General features: G+C 43.7%; 1 protein-coding gene across 1 annotated transcript in view; it reads right to left on the minus strand.

Moving 5' to 3' along the window:
• Positions 1 to 17,811, minus strand: part of DTHD1 (death domain containing 1) — a 295,545-nt gene that overhangs the window by 179,414 nt on the left and 98,320 nt on the right. The window contains exon 2 of the mRNA XM_069631829.1: positions 12,396 to 12,735. Within this exon, the coding sequence (XP_069487930.1) occupies positions 12,396 to 12,735 (340 nt within the window). The remainder of the gene's footprint in view (positions 1 to 12,395; positions 12,736 to 17,811) is intronic.

Genomic DNA, 17,811 nt, shown 5'->3' on the forward strand with positions numbered 1-17,811 from the left:
AGAAGGTGACTGTGCCCAAATTCCATAGTGGGTTAAAATCCCTGTAATCTCACCCTGACTTCAACTGCAAAAATGTGAGTGCGTATAAGTGATTACATTTACACTCTTACAATAGGACAAGTTTAATAAGTGTAGGGACAAATTGGTGTACCCTGGTGCTCCTCTGCTAGTGGCTCCAATACTGTCACGTAGAATTGCATTATTGCAAGAATTGGGTATAAAAAGCATTTTTACATTTGTGTCAGATGTGAATGCATGTCTTTTGGCAAGGGGTGTCTGTATTAGTGGGTATATAAGAGTGCAGTGTGACTGGTGGGTATGGGTGCACATGCAAATACAAATGTAGTGTCAATATTCTGTGCGTGTGTGAATGATTGAGAGAACCAGTATGGGTCCATGCCTGCTGGTGCAAATGTGGATGAATATGTGTTTGCATGGAAGGTTGGGGCTTCAGGGGGTGTTGGTGCACTGAAATGTTTTCTCAGGTGACATGGCGGGCAAAGCAAATAAGATGAACATTCTTATATGCAGTAGTATTTATGCCATATCATATGATGCATCAAGATGAAACATTTTTTCTCATTATAATTTGCATTTTATACTGGGGTTAAGCGCAAAGCCACTATAAGTGTTCTTACATGGTCAATCTGGAAAGGGTTTCTTACTATGGCATGGCATGTCATTTTTAACTGTGTTGAGAGGTCAAAGCTATCATTAAGTGTGTTCATAATATGGGTGGTGTGGGCATTTGTAATTTGTTCTTCCAGCACGGACATGTTTTATTACTGTGGCGTGCCATCTTAAACGGAGGTTAAGGGCAAAGCCAACATGATGAGCAATTTCTATGTGGCCTCAACAGCCAATACGCTGCAGCCAGTCAGGACATGTTTCAATTGCCAGTATGGACATGTTTTCCTATAGTATCTTTACTGGTAATATGATCAAAGCAAAACACTAGTACATTCTTACATTTAAATACTGGCATATATTGGTTTAACCAGCATTGACATGTATGGGCACACTCAGCATTAAATTACTTTTTTTTTAGATTGGCAGATAATTGCATTGTAGTGGAAAAAGGCATCATGAAGATGTGTTGGGAAATGCTCCTGCAAACTGTTGGTGACTCTGCATCAAATCAATTTTTCAAGACGTACCCTAGAAATCTGTTTGTAAACTTAGTATTTTTTTACCCAATTTTATCTGAAAATGTGCTGCAAAACATGCACAGTTTAACCCATTATTAAAAAAAAATTCTAATGGGGAAAACCTTCTGAACCCTCCTAATTTATTTAAGGCTCACTCGCTACGCTGGGTCGCTACCACGTATTTATGCCAAATTTTTATTCCCAGTCCAGCCCATTTATAAAATTCACCAGCCGTCACTGGAAACAACACCAATTTGTCCACAAAATCCATAGCTCCACTAATATTTTCCCCCACTTCGACCTCTGCCTGGGAGATGTGCTCTTTCCTAGGGATGCTGAGGGTGGCTCTCAGGGCGCTGTTTTGTGCAATTTGCAATCTGTTCATGTTATTTGCTGAGGTGCCTAGGAGTAGGATGTTACAGTAATCAAGTTTTGCGCCAATTATGGCTCTGGCAATGTTAAGACAGTTCTTTGACGACAGGTGGGGTTTGACTGCGTTTATGATTTTTGTTGTAAGTGCAGCTGAAGATGAGATGGCGCTGACTTGCCTGTCCATTGATAAGGTGGAGTCAAGATATACCCCAAGGGTTTTCACTGCAGTAGAGGCTTTGATAATAGTTTACTCAATACTGAAGGCATTGTATTTGATGTCTAGTTTTTTTTAGGGATTCTTTTGGACCTACCATAAGAATTTCTGTTTTTTCCCCAATTAGACAGAGGCCATTGGCTGCCATCCAGGCCTGGATGCGTGCATATGCCTTCTGGAAGGTGTTGAGGTTTTTTTCATAGTCCCCTGTTAGGGGGAGAAGAATTTGCGTGTCGTCGGCATAGTTAGTAAACACTATGCCAGATTCTTCTAGGTCGCTGAACAGGGGAAGGGTGAATAGATTGTAGAGAGTAGGGGAGGTACATGATCCTTGTGGCACTCCGCACTCAATGGGGGAAGGGGAGGCCGAGGCCTGGTCAGAGAAAACCCTCATGGCTCGGCCCTCCAGGAAGGAAGTGATCCAGGCAGTAGCTTCTTTGGAGAAGTGAGCCGTGTCAGTGAGATGTTTACACAGGATCTTGTGGTCAACCAAATCAAAGGCCGCCCAGAGTACCAAGAGTAGGAGGAGTGAGGATCTCCCTTTCAGAAACAGAATTGCCTGCATCATTTGATTGTTAATACAAAATCAAAAAAGCTAGGGCTTTCACACCCACGCCATACAGCATTTTGTTACAAAAAACCAAAGAGGGCAAGGTCTTAAAAGACAAGAAGGTAGGAAAGTGGAATACATTCAACAAAACGAGCATATATTAGGGAATAAGGGATTGTTAAGGAGAATTCTCAAAAATGTGTTAATTCCCTCCACCTTAGTGACCCCCAGCAACTTTGCTGGATTTGGAGGACTTGATTTTTTTTGCCTGGGGAAAGTGGCACCCTTTTTCCCTCTCTCTCATGTATTTTAATGTGATTTTATACACTGTGTTTCTTTTTGGTTGTGGAGTCTAACCAACTCCATAGGCATCATAGTTTACAATTGTGTCACAAAAAACCTTCAGTGCAGTGCCACAGGGCAGTCTTCCAGATTTCCCAAGGTTTAAATACCTTCTCTGGGATCAACTACTGTTCCCCAGAGCAGTGGAGTGAAATTTACTTCACTTAGTCATGTAAAATTCTAGACCCAGCACACCCTATCTTACCATAGAGTGCTGGATGGGTTACTTAGTATCCCCTGTGTCTAGTTACTCATGTAGCATTTATATGTTACCCTTAACTCTCAGAATGGCTGGTGGCAGTGGGTTTTGTATGAACTACCATCATTTACCCCGACCACGAACTGTTGGCAGCTCCGGTAGCGTTAAATCGCGGGAGCCATGTTTTTAAAATAGCACTGAGCCTCCTTTTTTCAAATGGTCCCCGGTCTTCTTATTTCGCCATTTCTTTGTGGAAAGGTCCTTCACAGGTTTTTCTCTGCACGCCAAACCAGGTTTGGTCTCTTTGTTCATTCGTCTTTGGCGGGCTTCAGGAGTGGAATCCGCTTCTGTCTCCAGAGTGTCTGGGGTAGGCAGGAAGTGAGGGAGGTTCCCAAAACATTGTGTGCTTATTCTCCTAGGAGACCCAAATGAAGTCTGTGGTGTTTGTCTGATGACTGTCGGCAAGGACAGTGATGTAAATCCACCGTACGCATATACTTATATTATAAAGTGTTTATTTACGCGACCCCACAAGCCTCTCTCACTGCCACCTCCAGCCAACGGCCACCGTGGAATGTTCTCTCCCGAACCATCCTAACATTCCACGCGTGTCCCTGCACGAGCCCGTGCACATTACGACATATCCTCTTCCCTTGTATAACACAATTGTTAATAACCTATTACATATACATTGCGAACATTTTGAACATGGAAACCTGAACATAACTATATATATCATCACTAATACCAATTGCATTAATGGATAAACAATATTGACCACAAAGAAACATTGTACCATAACATGTACATATCATGTTTAACTAATATAATCTCTAAACCTTATAGGGGGGCCACACCTCCTGGCAAGGCGACCCCTTTCTTGTCCTACATCAGGTTGTTGATCAGAAACATTTTGACCCTCCACATTCCTTTCAGCACCCCCAGAACGTGGAAGTGGAACAGCCTCTTCCTGTCCCAGTCTGATGTCTTGTGAACTCACAGGATCATAATCCAGCCCAGTTCCCTGACACTCCCCATCAGATTCCTCACCTGCCCTCTCCCCACGTTTGCAAGCATCCACCACCACCCGTTTTTTGCTCCAAACAGAACCATCCTCCAATCTCACATGCCCTTTTCCAACCCTAACCACTCTCCTTGAGGGCAAAAACTTGCTGTGACCTTTATGAACCATCCTGGGATTTCGTATGTACACCTCATCCCCAAGCTCAACATTCAATTCCTTTCTACACCTTTGTGAAGACCCCATGGCCTCCTGTCGCGCCAATATACTGCGATGAATAGCTTCCAAATCCATATCACATGGCCCACCACCACCCATCGCCAGCGTTCTCAACATAGTACCTGCTTTCCTGCCCCTCATAAGCTCAAATGGAGATCTACCCGTACTTGTGGCTGGCGTTCTGCGATATGCAGCCAGATATTGTGTCACCACTTCCTGCCAATCCAAACCATTAGCCAAAGCTAACTGTATAGCTGACTTAATGGTACCATTGGCCCTCTCCACTAATCCATTTGCAGACGGATTGTACAAAGCTGTTCTAAAATGAGAAATAGCATGTTGTTCCAAAAACTCTCTCATCGCTCTGGAAGTGAACTGCACCCCATTATCTGTGACTAATGTTGCAGGTAATCCCTCACGATCAAAAATTTTCCTCAAGAAGTCCATGACAGAATCCGTTGTGACGCAAGAACACGCCACCACCTCAATCCACCTGGACGTATAGTCCACCAACACCAACATATATCTGCACTCAGGCTCTAAACACTCAAACGGACCCATGATATCTAAAGCCAATTTCGACCACACTTGTTCTGGGACCTCTACAGGATGTATAGGCTGTGTATGGAGTACCTTGCTTTTATCGCTAGCAGAGCATGCCTGACAGTCTTTCACCACCTGTTCGACATCCTTGTCCATAGCCGGCCACCAGTACTCCTCCCTGAGTCTCCTCTTAGTCAAAGATTGACCCAAATGACCCACATGTGCTAACGTGACTATTCTCCCTCTCAAACTCACAGGGGGTATTAACCTACTTCCCCTAGACACACCCCATGGCCCCTCGGCTAATTCATGTAAAACTTGGGCATAACCTTTCCCTTCAGGCCTGTCCTTTACCGTGTGCCACCCTTTCACTAGACCTTCCTTAATCCACTTTAACTCAAGATCGTCCTCAGACTCCTGATCCCACAACGATTTCTCCACCGCAGACGTCACATAAGCAACCTGACCATCCTGCCAGTCTTCATCTTTCCTTAAAACCGTCTGATCACCCTCTTCCACCATGGGCAAACGAGACAAGCAGTCTGCCACAACATTCAACTTCCCCGGAAAATACTGCAATGAAAAATTGTAATCCTGTAGTTGTACTGACCATTTCGCAATCCTCGGGGATACTGCCATCACTCCCTTGGTAGAAAACACTTGCACCAACGGTTTGTGGTCCGTTCTGACAATATAAGGAATGCCCCACAAAAACGTCCTAAAGTGTTTTGAAGCCCATAACACTGCCAAAGTCTCTCTCTCAATTACGGAATATCTAGTTTCCACATCTCTCAACGTCCTTGAGGCAAAAGCCACTGGCATCCATTCACCATTTATCCACTGCTCCAACACTGCCCCCAAACCCACTTCACTTGCATCCACAGTCAGGGCCGTTTTATTTTTCGGGTCAAACGATTTCAGGCAAGGAGCATTTTCTACATCCTTCTTCACCAACCCAAATTCCACTGCACACTCCTGAGACCATGCAAATTTTACACACTTCCTCATAAGCGCTCTCATGGCCACTGTTTTTTCCGCATAATTGGGTATGAACTTAACATAGTACTCCGCAAGGCCCAAAAAAGCCCTTAGCTGATCCTTATTGACCGGAGCTGGTGTATCCCTCAACACCTGCACCAATTCCCTTTTGGGACTCACACCTCGTGAGCTCAACACATGTCCCAAATATGTGACTTCTTCCACACCTACCTGACACTTGATTAACTTTACCGTCAGACCTTTCTCCTTAAGAATCTGCATGACCCTCCTTACCCTTCCATCATGTTCCTCCCTGCTACTACCCCATATTAGAATGTCGTCTTGAAAATAACTGACTCCCACCACCCCACCCAACATCTGTTGCATCAACCTCTGGAAGACTGCCGAAGCCGAAGCCAGGCCAAATGGCATGCGACAGAATCTGTATGCCCCAAACGGAGTCACAAACGAAGTAAGTGGTCTAGAGTCAACATGCAGGTCAATTTGATGGTACGCTGTTGATAGATCAAACGTTGAAAAATACTTGGCATCTCCTAATGTCAACAACAACTCATTAATATTTGGCAATGGGTGCCGATCCACCCATATGCTTGAATTCAGCTCCCGGAGATCTACACACATTCTGATGCTCCCATCCCCCTTTTTAACCAAAACCACGGGAAACAACCACTCTGAGGACTCAATGGGCTCAATAATCCCTGCGGACTGCAATTTGGCCAATTCCTCCTTGAATGCCTCCCTTGCCGCTACTGGCACTCCCCTCACTTTATGTACTTTGGGAACCGCACCCTTCTTCAAAACAATGCGATGTGTAAAACCTCTGAGCCTGCCCAGAGTGTCCGAAAACACCTCAGGAAATTCACTCATAAGCACCGTAGCAGTAACCATTTTATCATTCTGTCCTGCTCCCTCCGTGACACAGAGAACCGGTTCCTTCTCACCCGGGTGAATCTGTATTTTAAGTGCAGCCTGCTCATCCCAACCCAACACATTTGTGCCCTTTGAAGCCACATACAACTTACCCAAGGTGTGCCTCCCTTTGAAGGAAAAATTCGACCAATTGTATCCCAGTAGGTCGATGGGACTCTGCCCATATGCACATGGTTTGATATCTGTAGCCAACAAAGTAGAAATAACTTTACCCAACACTTCTTGATATACTTCTGGGGCCACCAGTGTATAAGGTGACCCCGAATCCACCAGCATATCCACAGGGTGCTGATCTACCAACACCGACACCCATGGACCCTTCCGTCCCCTTCCCTCCACCTGTAATATGACACTTTGATTGGATCCCCCTCCTGATGTCCCTTCTAATAACATAGTGGAGTCTTCTAATGCCACACTAGCAACCAACTGCCCCTTACACATACGTGCAAAATGGCCCATACGCTTACACTTCCTGCACTCAACATTGCAGGCAGGACAAGATTTAGAGTCAGCCGTGTGACTTGACCAACCACAATTCTTGCACCCCTCCTTACTCTTAGGTGCTCTAGTCCCTTGCACCCCAGCCCTATCCAAGCCTTTCTTGTTCTTTGCTACTACAGCATGCACCATCTCCCTATTCATATCCCTCTCATTAAGCATTTGTACACTGGTCTTAGAAGCTTCAATTGCTCTTGCAATCTCCAACACCTTCTCAAGTGAAGGATCACTCTCTATCCATAACCTTTCTCTGATTTTCTGATTAGATGTCTTCATCATAACCTGATCCCTTATGTGTTCCTCACCATTACCAGGAAACCCACATGTAGACATGAGTGCACGTAGTGCCGTAACATAAGTATCTATGCTTTCCATAGAGCCTTGTGCCCTAGAGAAAAACTTATACCGCTCTAATACCACGTTGACTCTTTTACCAAAACGCAATTGTAACTTTTTCAAAGCTGTCTCATATGCACTAATAACCATTTCTCCCTCACCTCCCCCTTGAACCATTACGTTTTCCCCTGGCAGGTGCCGAAAAACTCTCAAGCCCTCAGTCCCAATACAATTCAGCAGTGCAGCCTCCTTTTCATCATCGTTGAACTTTGCCCCGCCAGCAGCCCTCAAATATACTTTGAAGGCATCCACCCACTGCTCCCAAGGAGCAACAGGCTCTCCAGGATTTGGCAGAAAAGCTGGCGGAGGCCTTGCAGCCGTATGCAACATTGCTGAAGAAAATCCTTGTTCTTTAAACCCCCACCAAGAATCTTTCCCCCACCCTAGTGAGACGCTCCAGACCCCTTGTTCCCTTGAGATGATCCGTCAGTGGCACCTTGTGCACGTGCACCCACACGTAATTGCAGTACAACCGTCACAATGCCCCGGGTGAGTCACAACCAAAATATTTAACTTCCACTTCCAGATCGCAGCCCAAACCGTATGCACAGTGTTCCACAGCAGTCATATGCCCCACCTTACCACCAATATCCTGACTGATGGCACGTAGAATAACTCAAGCTCCAGATGCCCATATGCAGCGTTTGTATGAGGCTCTTGACAGCAGAAATCAGCTGATCCTTATTATACGCCGCGCAGCGCCACCACAGCCCCTCCTTCCTCCCTCAAGCAGGCAGCAGTGATCTGGGCGTTTGCGCATGCGTTGCCGTGGGCGGAGCTATCAGCCGACATACAATCTCTTGTGCCGAACACAACACTGGGATCCAGCCCTCCGTACCACGTACCGCTATACAAGTGCTCCTCCTGCGGGACACCAACCGGATCCCCAACAGCGATGCCTGTCCGCGACTCGCCAACAGCTGATCCTTGTTATACGCCGCGCAGCGCCACCACAGCCCCTCCTTCCTCCCTCAAGCAGGCAGCAGTGATCTGGGCGTTTGCGCATGCGCGGCCGGGGGCCGAATCGGCTTGATGCCCCTGGTGAGCTCCTGGCCGCCAATCGCCAGTGAAACCACACGCCCCCAGCAGAGCCCGCCTGTGGCCCTTCCGCCCCTAACAGCACAGGGGTAGGCGGCAGGCGGCTCCCACGGATTCCGACCTTAATCCACGTCGTCAGCTGCAATGCTAGGACGGCAGGCAGCAGCACCCAACAACCGGCCGATGCACACGTGGAACGGGGTCACGTAAAATCCTCGTCGCCACTGATGTAAATCCACCGTACGCATATACTTATATTATAAAGTGTTTATTTACGCGACCCCACAAGCCTCTCTCACTGCCACCTCCAGCCAACGGCCACCGTGGAATGTTCTCTCCCGAACCATCCTAACATTCCACGCGTGTCCCTGCACGAGCCCGTGCACATTACGACAGACAGCCACCCTGCTGGGTGAGTGACAGCTAGGCTGGAATGAATGGGAGAGTACTGAATAAAAGGCGAGTCTTTTGGCTTGGAAGGCAGAGTCGACCACTAGACAAAGGAACCAAAGAATAGCTTGAAGAGGACGACTGCTGCAACTACTGGACCGTTGGTTTGCCCGGTGAAGCCCTGCTATAGTAACTACTTGCCAAGTTTGCATCGACAGATAAGCCCTGCAAGGACGACTTCTCCGTTTGAGTTGGTGGGACCAATCAACTCCCAAATAAGCCACTTAGACACCCATCTAGGAGCTGGTTAAATTTCCTCAGAGTTGCTGCAGAAAACCGGTAGTGTGCTTTGCTTGTAAGCTGGCCTAAAGTTTTTGGAAGATCCTCCGAAAAACCACAAAGCAGGACTGACCAAGCCTGACCCTCCTCAGTCGAGTGCAGGACCTCAGATGTGAGGAAAGTCCACCTTGACAGCCAGGAACCACGCTTATTGCTATTTGCTATACCGCAAGGTGATGAAACGCGAAACAGCCACTGAAAGTAAAGTTTGCCGGTTGCCAGTTTTGACAGTGCCAGTGCAGTGCAGGAGTACCCCAACATCCTCTCTCTGGTCCCCACAACTGAGGTCCAGGAACAGTGAGACCTGCAGAGCTGCACAGGAACAGAAGTCTTCAGCTGCATCTTTTCTTCTGTACCAAGGTACTGTAAAACAGGTCTAAGAGAACTTACCTCTTACTGTAGAAGTGCTTATAACTTCCACAACTCACAAGTCTAATCAGTTGGTGGCCCTACGATTGATTCTTCTTTTCTTCAAAGACTCCTAAGAACTTGTGCAAAGACTTTTCCATTACTTACCAGAAGTTCTTTATCCTATCCAAGACTTTTGCCCATTGACTTTGGCTTAGCCTATTGAATTGAATGACTCTTCTAGTGGACTCTAAAAGTATTTGCCCTGCTTATGAATATTTGTAGTTTCTTGTGTTCTAATAACCTTTCCCTTTTACCAACTTTTTGAGAATTGTTCTGAATGCCAATAGTATGATGTTAATGTCCCCAGCACCCTTGTTACTGAAGTCACCTGTGGGTGTGGGTTGTGTCGGTGGGCCATCCCAAAAGGGTCTTGTCGGATACAGAAACTCAGAGTGTACAGTATTCAAGTATATTTGTGTGTTACTATTCTATTGCTCCCTTCTGAAGAAGGCTTTATAACTGACTGACAAATACATTATCAATTGTTTATGCAAGAAACCTTGAGCGTAAGAGTTTATGTCAATACCTGTAACTGCGAATCTTTGTGTAACTCCACTACAGCTCACATTTCCCCTCTTGAGATTGCTCAACACGCTACCAAAACTTTGTAGTACAAGCTTATACCAAAGGTTGGGTTGCCTATACCTGTAGTCATAGTTGCTTGCAGTGTTCCCAGACGGTACTGCATTCCAACTTTGCCTAACAGGGATGTAATGTAATATGAGTAGTAATGAGAGGTGAGTGGGCGGATCAGAAAGTAAAGGGTAAGATAAGTAGCTATAAAGAAGGGAAAGGAGACATGAGAGGGAAGAGGAAGAACTATGAAGGGAAGTTCATGTATATAAGGAGGGATAATAGTACAAAAGGAACTGAAAGTTACAAGGAGAGAACAATAAGATGAAAGTAAAAATATGAGAGCAGAGAGGATTAGACAGTGAAGGAAAAATGCATGAGGAGAAAGAAACACGGTTACGGATCGAGTGATTGAAGGAACTCGTTTTCTACAATATTACAGCAGATGGGGCTCCTGTTCGTATTCTTAAAATGGGCTGGCAAACAAGCATTGTCTTGCAATGATATCATTTCCTGAAACATTGCTAAGGCTTGCCTATGCTAATGATTCCTCCTCCAAATATATTTTGGGACTTGTACACAGTCTTCATAACGTGACTTGCTAGTGAGCAATGTTGATAGATATAAGGCTCTTGAGTTAATTATATTTCCTTAATTCAGTAATCTGAGTTTAAATATGCAAATAGAAATGGAGATGATCAATGCATTTTTTGTATCCATTTGCAAAACTATTTATGGGAACCTAAAGGATGCAGGCGACCTGTCAACTGGTTCCATATTTTAAAATCCATAACTACAAGCCTTTATTCTGATGAGTAGTGTTAGTGACATTTAGATACAACTATATTGCGAACAACAAACAAACTTTGTATAAAATAGACAAATATTTTCTACTTATTTTAAGTAATTTGTTCTCCATTATTTTAATGTGCTTCTTGTTAACCTGGCTCTTCAATGGTATTTAGAAGAGTCCTCGTGTGGGTTCTGTATTGCAAAATAGGGCATCGGCTTCAAATGTGTTGTGTCTATAAGCAATCACATTCTATTTATGCTCCCGACCACTCTGGCTCATGTCATTCTGTTAACTAGGTGCCACTTGACTGTATGCCGATTTCTATCATGCCAAAGATTAAGGCTGTGGAGCCTTTGCCTTGGTGTAAAATGGGACCGCCACATGTACATGCAACAGTAATGGCAGTGGGACGTAAGAGGATTGATGGTATGTCTTGTCTGATATGCTTCATGAAAGAAGTTGAGTCAAAAAGAGTTAGTTTAGGCAATTAAGCCCTTTTACAAGCTATGTGGTGTGTGTTTGTGTGTGTGTGTGTGTGTCTCACGCTAACATGTTCAAAGTAATCTCATTCGTGCAGTAATGTAGACACATTGCTGAATTGCTACAACTCTTCATTGCAGTTGATATGAATATTTCAGTGCTGTCGTGGAGGAGTGCTTTACAAACTAAACTTCTAGATATCTTTTACAGAGGTCATCATTTTCTGCATACTATCCATTTATAATTGTAATTGATGAATCTTCCTGAACTTGATTCAATGGTGGAATGAAGCATCACCATACCTACTATTCATTGGTAATGCACTGACTGTTCTAACATACACACTCTGAGTTGCTCTAATGCAGAGCCGAATTGTGATACTTAGGTACATTAGTTATGGCTGTCTAACTCTCCCAGAAATCAGGAATGAGAATTGTGCTCAGGATTTGGAGTAAAGAACACAACTAGAAAGTAGGGGAACAGCTGGAGGACATTGGAAAGCACACCTTAATGGAAACAGTGACCTTAAAACTGTGTAACGGGGAAGGTCATTCTAAGGACTTTAGAGAAATGTACTTAAACCTATGTGAAGAAGAGATAAATTGGCACAATATGCACACGAATGATTCTTGAGACTCCCAAAGAGAGCCCTATGGCCGGAGCATGCAGGGTTGTATGGATTTTACATATGGAGCAAAACATTGACATTTCTAAATAGAGTATTGTAACATGTGACATGCATGCATTGTATGCATTGAATGACTAACACACTTGTTTACAAAAAAGCACAGTAATATCAGAATATCTTTAACGGAGTGAACCTGTTTTCTAATAAGATGGAAGGCTTCATGTCAGCATTGATGCTGTCTGGATGAATTTAAGATAAGCAGGTCAGTAATCGTTTTCCATGGATTATACATAAATGGTACACTGTGCTCACCTTCTGATTGCCATAGGTTCCTTCCAAGGATATGGGAGTGATGTAACTTGAGTGAACCTTGTCCTCATACACCTTCACCATGATATCCCTATAACTTCCTCGGTATCTTGCACTGAATGGGATTGCAATGCTGACCGGATAAGAGATTTTCATTGCAGGGTCCAGGCGATCAATACTGATGACATTGCTGACTAGCTCTTCTGAGTCAGATACCACCAGAGAGCTCATATCATTCACGAGTCTGCAAGTAACCCCCTGGAGTGAGGAAGATGGTGCTGTGATGTAGCAGACCACCTTCGCCACATTGTCTCCATCTTCTGCATCTTTGTGGATAAGAAATCTGTATGGAAAGGACATGTTTTATTAAGGGGATATAAGTGTTTCACGTTTTCCAAACCAGCATATATAGGGGGAACAAGAGAACAAAATAATGCTGTTGATGGATTTCGGATATCCAGCATTTTTCAGAACATTTAATGTTACTGAATGCACTCAAATAGTTTCATATGTAAAACAAATGATGATTGAAGTAGCAGAGGAATTAACACATTGATTTAAGTGAAATGAAATTATGCTGAAAGACAGGCCCTGGTTTAATACATGTCCATATAAATATTTTGTGACCTTAAAGTCTGTAGGATGTCCACGTGGACACTGTGGTTACTTGAAACCGTTTGCTTTTAGCATCCCCTGTTTACCTTAAGGATGACCAAAGCCTCTACTTTCTGCTAAGACTCTTATATGCTCAGCAAATGAAGCAATCCTTAATTAAAGTACCCCTATATTGGAAACATGAGAGACAACAGTTGTATGGTCATACTTACATGTACAGAATTTATTTCTTAAATAAAACAGCGGGGAGTTCTATGTATGGACTCACTGTTGGATTTCAGAAGAACTGTTAATGTGGTCCTTTGGGCAGTGGATAGGTTTAGGCTTTCAAATATGAATGGTAAGAGCCTATGTGGATTAGGTTGTCAAAACACTGTTTGATAGTGTTGTGCTTTTGGTATTACACATTCTGGTTAGCAAGGGGAGGAGGGTAGAGTTTAGTCGATTAGCAATCCCTCCATTACGAAGCACTATATGTGTATACTATGTAATTGTTTGCATTATATCAATGCAATAATATTGTCTTTGATTGCAATGAATATGTATAAAGAAATTGAAGAACAATATATTCTAAATGTACTATAGTTTAGTTGAGTATCAAGTTTCATAGGAAACCCGCAAATTGAATTGCTAATAACTTTTGACTTGCATAACAAATTTGGCTGATATTTTGCAAACAAAACGTTTGTCACGCACTTTCCCCTCAAAAGCCATCCACACTGGACATTTTGGGAAAGATTTGTTAAAAAATGAAAACGTTATTAAGAAAGCAAAAAAACCCATAGAGAAAAAGACAAAATTCCTGCGCAGTGCATATCAAAGCAAATGCTGGATGGAACTGGACCAGGTAGGAAACAATTTGGGCACAGTGTTGACTCGATTGGAATGGGGTTAACCAGTCCAGTAGTTGCTAAAATATTTGACAGAGAACTGGGTGTCTCTTTCCCCTAAAAGAATGCCTATATATGTGTCCCACAATGCCTCAGCAAGGCTTTTCAGAAATTAAAATGCCACTTTTTTTTATGGTTCAATGCGAGAGATAACCACGGTTATACAGGAATAACCGGGGTTAGCGGAAAACCAAAAGTGTAAAAAAATCCCATTTGGAGGAGGAAAAAGGATGAAATGGCATCAGGCAAGAGGTGGGGAGAGGGAAAGAGGACACCATGACAAGTTGTGGAGATGGGGGTGGGGTCGGGACCAAACTACCAGGGTTATACTGAGAAATAAACAGGGTTATTTTTGTGCGTCACGCGAAACTAACCATGGTTATTTGCTGGCATTTACGGATAACCGGAATTATTTGTAGTACATTTCAAATATAAAAGCAGTTATGGGAGAAACGTTTTGTTTAAAAAGGGAGACTTTACAAAATTAGATTAACACAAAAAGAGGAATTTTACAGGTACATTGGGGTGGGGGTAATGGGTGTGGCTGAATGACATGGGTACTGGGTTACTTTAAGGAGACAAATGGTGCAGTATGGAAAGTGGACACAGCCAATGGCCATGGCTAGTTGGTCCCAACGAAATGTATTGTGGCAACATGTCCTGGGGTGCAATATTGAAAGTGGACACTGACAAAAGCCGTGGCCATTGGCTATGGCCAGAGGCCATGGCTAGTGTGCCCAAAACAAACCTAGTGGTGTTGTCAAGGCTGAAGGCCATGGCCAGAGGGTCAGTTTATGAAACCTTTTGAAGCAAAATGTAGAGTGGCCACGGCTGAAGGTCTGGCTAGTGGGCCGAAAGAAATGTATAGTGGCGATGGCAAAATACTGTGGCCACCTATTGGCTCCAAGGAAACATATTGGGGGAACATGTACAGTGGTCATGGCCGAAGGCCGTTGCAACTGACCATGGCCCAAGGCCATGGCTAGTGGTCCATTAAAAAAATGATGGTATAACGGTACTGTTCTTGACTGGTTCCTTCAAAGAAAAAACCCTTAGTTAAGGTGCAGTTAAGTTGTGCACATTTAACGCAACAAAACCCTGGAAATTCTGTGGAAGTGAGAAGTCATGACCAGCTTAACTTGACACTTTCCCGTTGCAAAGCCCATGAACACATACATATTATAATAGAAGGGATTCACAATGACATACAAAATGACAATATGGGGGACATAGCATTATGGGGGACATCACGGGAATGCACGGATTTAAGCTTGTCAGGACTTCCCACATGCGCTGCATTTCAAGGTTCTTTTTGCATTACATCTATGAAGAAACGTAAGTGCTCCTTAACTAATGTGTTTCGGTGAATAGAGGGAGAGTGAAAATCTGCTTTATTGAACATTAAAATCAGCAAGATCAAATGATTGAGATTATTTTATTGAAAACAGGCTTAATATTATATAAAGGGAGGGAGCATTGTAGTGTTGATGCTGGTAGGACGTTGACAGGGTAAGGGAAGATGCTAGTGAAGGTTTGGGATCTAAGGATAGTGTAGATTCTGATCAAATGGAGAAAAAAGTAAATACTTGAAATGCAATACTATGATGTGGCAAGCTCAGTATATTTTATTTGGGGTGGGGGGTATTTTAAGTAAATGAACGTAGGTATCAAACCTGGATTTCTTTTTTATAAAACAAACTGCATGACCCAATTCCTAAATTCACCCAAAATGTTGAGAAGGCTGGTATAGATTGATTTGGCACTTTGGGGGTACGGGATTGGGTAGAAATCTTTAGATCCTGCGTGTTTAGTAAAAATAGGTTTTGCCACAGAACACAAGTCATGCTGATGTTTGTGTTTATTATCTTTTGTTTTGATTGGACAAATGTCTCACGTGATGTAACAAGGACGTTGATTTTCATGGCACGTCAGTGCTGACTAAAACAATTTTCACATACAAATCATGCCTTTAATTACACCTATAAAACAACTATTTAAGATTTAGTGGCTCTAGTGATGATGAAAGGAGCATGAACGAGAGATAGAGATTGAGTGACTTTTCAAAGTGAAAGAGTGAGAAGGGAGGATAATGCACACTATTTTCAATAATCTAGAGTCTCATCTCGATTTTGGGATTCTGCTTCAAAGAGACTACAAAGAGGACTGTCTTGTCATTTCCAATTTTGTTTCCTCTTGGACGGCTTCCACTCACGAGAGCGCCCGGAGCAAAGGGTTGACAGAGCTAAGGATAGGAGTTAACCTATCTTTGTATATCTTTCCGTGCCCCTTCTTAGCGCCTGTCTGCCACAAACAGTATACTCACACAACACACAAATAACATATTAATAAAATACAACACATCCATCATCCGTGACATGCTCCTAGCACTCTACAACATTCACCCCAGGACTGGCCGACCAAAGCATGTGGTGGCATTGTCATCATTTACAAAGATTCATTCACACTTAGCAACCACACTCACCCAGCTAGACATTCTTTGAAACCATTTCTCTTAGCTGCTGTCCTCCATCACACCCACAACAACCAATCAACCACCATCCCCAACACACAATCCCAACTTTCACAATGAATGGTCTGACATGGCTGCAGCACTAAGACTACCACCCTTCACATCCTGGAGGACCACTACATCATTACTGGCAAAGGACGCACAGCCTTTCTAGTCCTCCTTGGCATCTCTGCAGCTTTTGACACAATTGATAATGAAAATGATGATGATGATTTATTAGTTATATAGCACTTTCACCAAAGCGCTGTATATAGAACATTTTGACATGCCATTATAGCCCAACCGAAGTTAGTACTCATTTATCAACTTTTGAAGGATAAAGGGCTGAATTAGCCTTCCCAGGATTTGAACCTGTGAACTGCAGATCATGCACAGATCACAGCAGCAAGCACTCAACTTACTGAGCTATCTTACTGGCACCCCACCATTGACCAAACCCTCCTCTTGAACATCTTATCATACAGAATGAAACTCTCAGGTACTGTTATTGACTGGTTTACTGCCTTCCTCACTGCTACGGCACACTTTGATGACATGCCTCCAATCAGTCACAGCTCCCCACAAGGCAAACACAGGGTACCACAGGGATTCTCCATCTTCCCCTCCTCTTCAACCTATATATTGAATCCCTATCAAAGCAAACATGACATGCACTTTCACCAATCTGCAGAAGAAATTTATATAAACTTCCAAATCTCCTCTGCATCCCAGAGACCCACCCTCAAAATCTGTCTCTCCAGCATCATCAATTGAGTGGCCAATCACTTCCTCAAACTCAGCACCTTCTAGACATAAAACCTTCTCATCTATCCACCCGGCACAGACTTAACCTCAACCATTGGGCCAGATACCTCACCATAGTATAACCACACGTATTCCTCTTCACACCAGTCAAGTCCTCAGCTTCACCATTGAACCCCACCTATCCATCACAAACCACACAGCTGCCATCACAAAAACATGAAACCTACAGCTACACCTCTTACACAGAATAAAACACATTCTTCCTATTGATTACTTCCTTACTGCAGTCAAGGTACTAGCTCTCTCCAAGCTGGACCATAAAAATGCTATCCTCATTGTACCCCCCAAGAAAATTCTTGCCATGCTCAAGCCGTACAGCGCACGACTCATTCTACACCTACTCAAACACTCCAACATCATCCCGTCTACCTCCCCTTTCCACTGGCACCATAGAGCTGTGCATCATATACAAGTTCATCCACCTCAAAACAAATTGACACCCATCAATCACACTAACACCAGACAAGCCAACCCTTATCTCCTACACATTCAACTCTGCATACTAACATGCACAAAAAATAAGCCTTCACCCAATGGGCACATAAAGCATAAAATGCCCTTCCACACCACATTTGAGTCG

The sequence above is a fragment of the Ambystoma mexicanum genome, chromosome 6q (assembly GCF_040938575.1).
Source record: "Ambystoma mexicanum isolate Mex_15411 chromosome 6q, UKY_AmexF1_1, whole genome shotgun sequence".
NCBI classification, from domain to species: Eukaryota; Metazoa; Chordata; class Amphibia; order Caudata; family Ambystomatidae; genus Ambystoma; species Ambystoma mexicanum.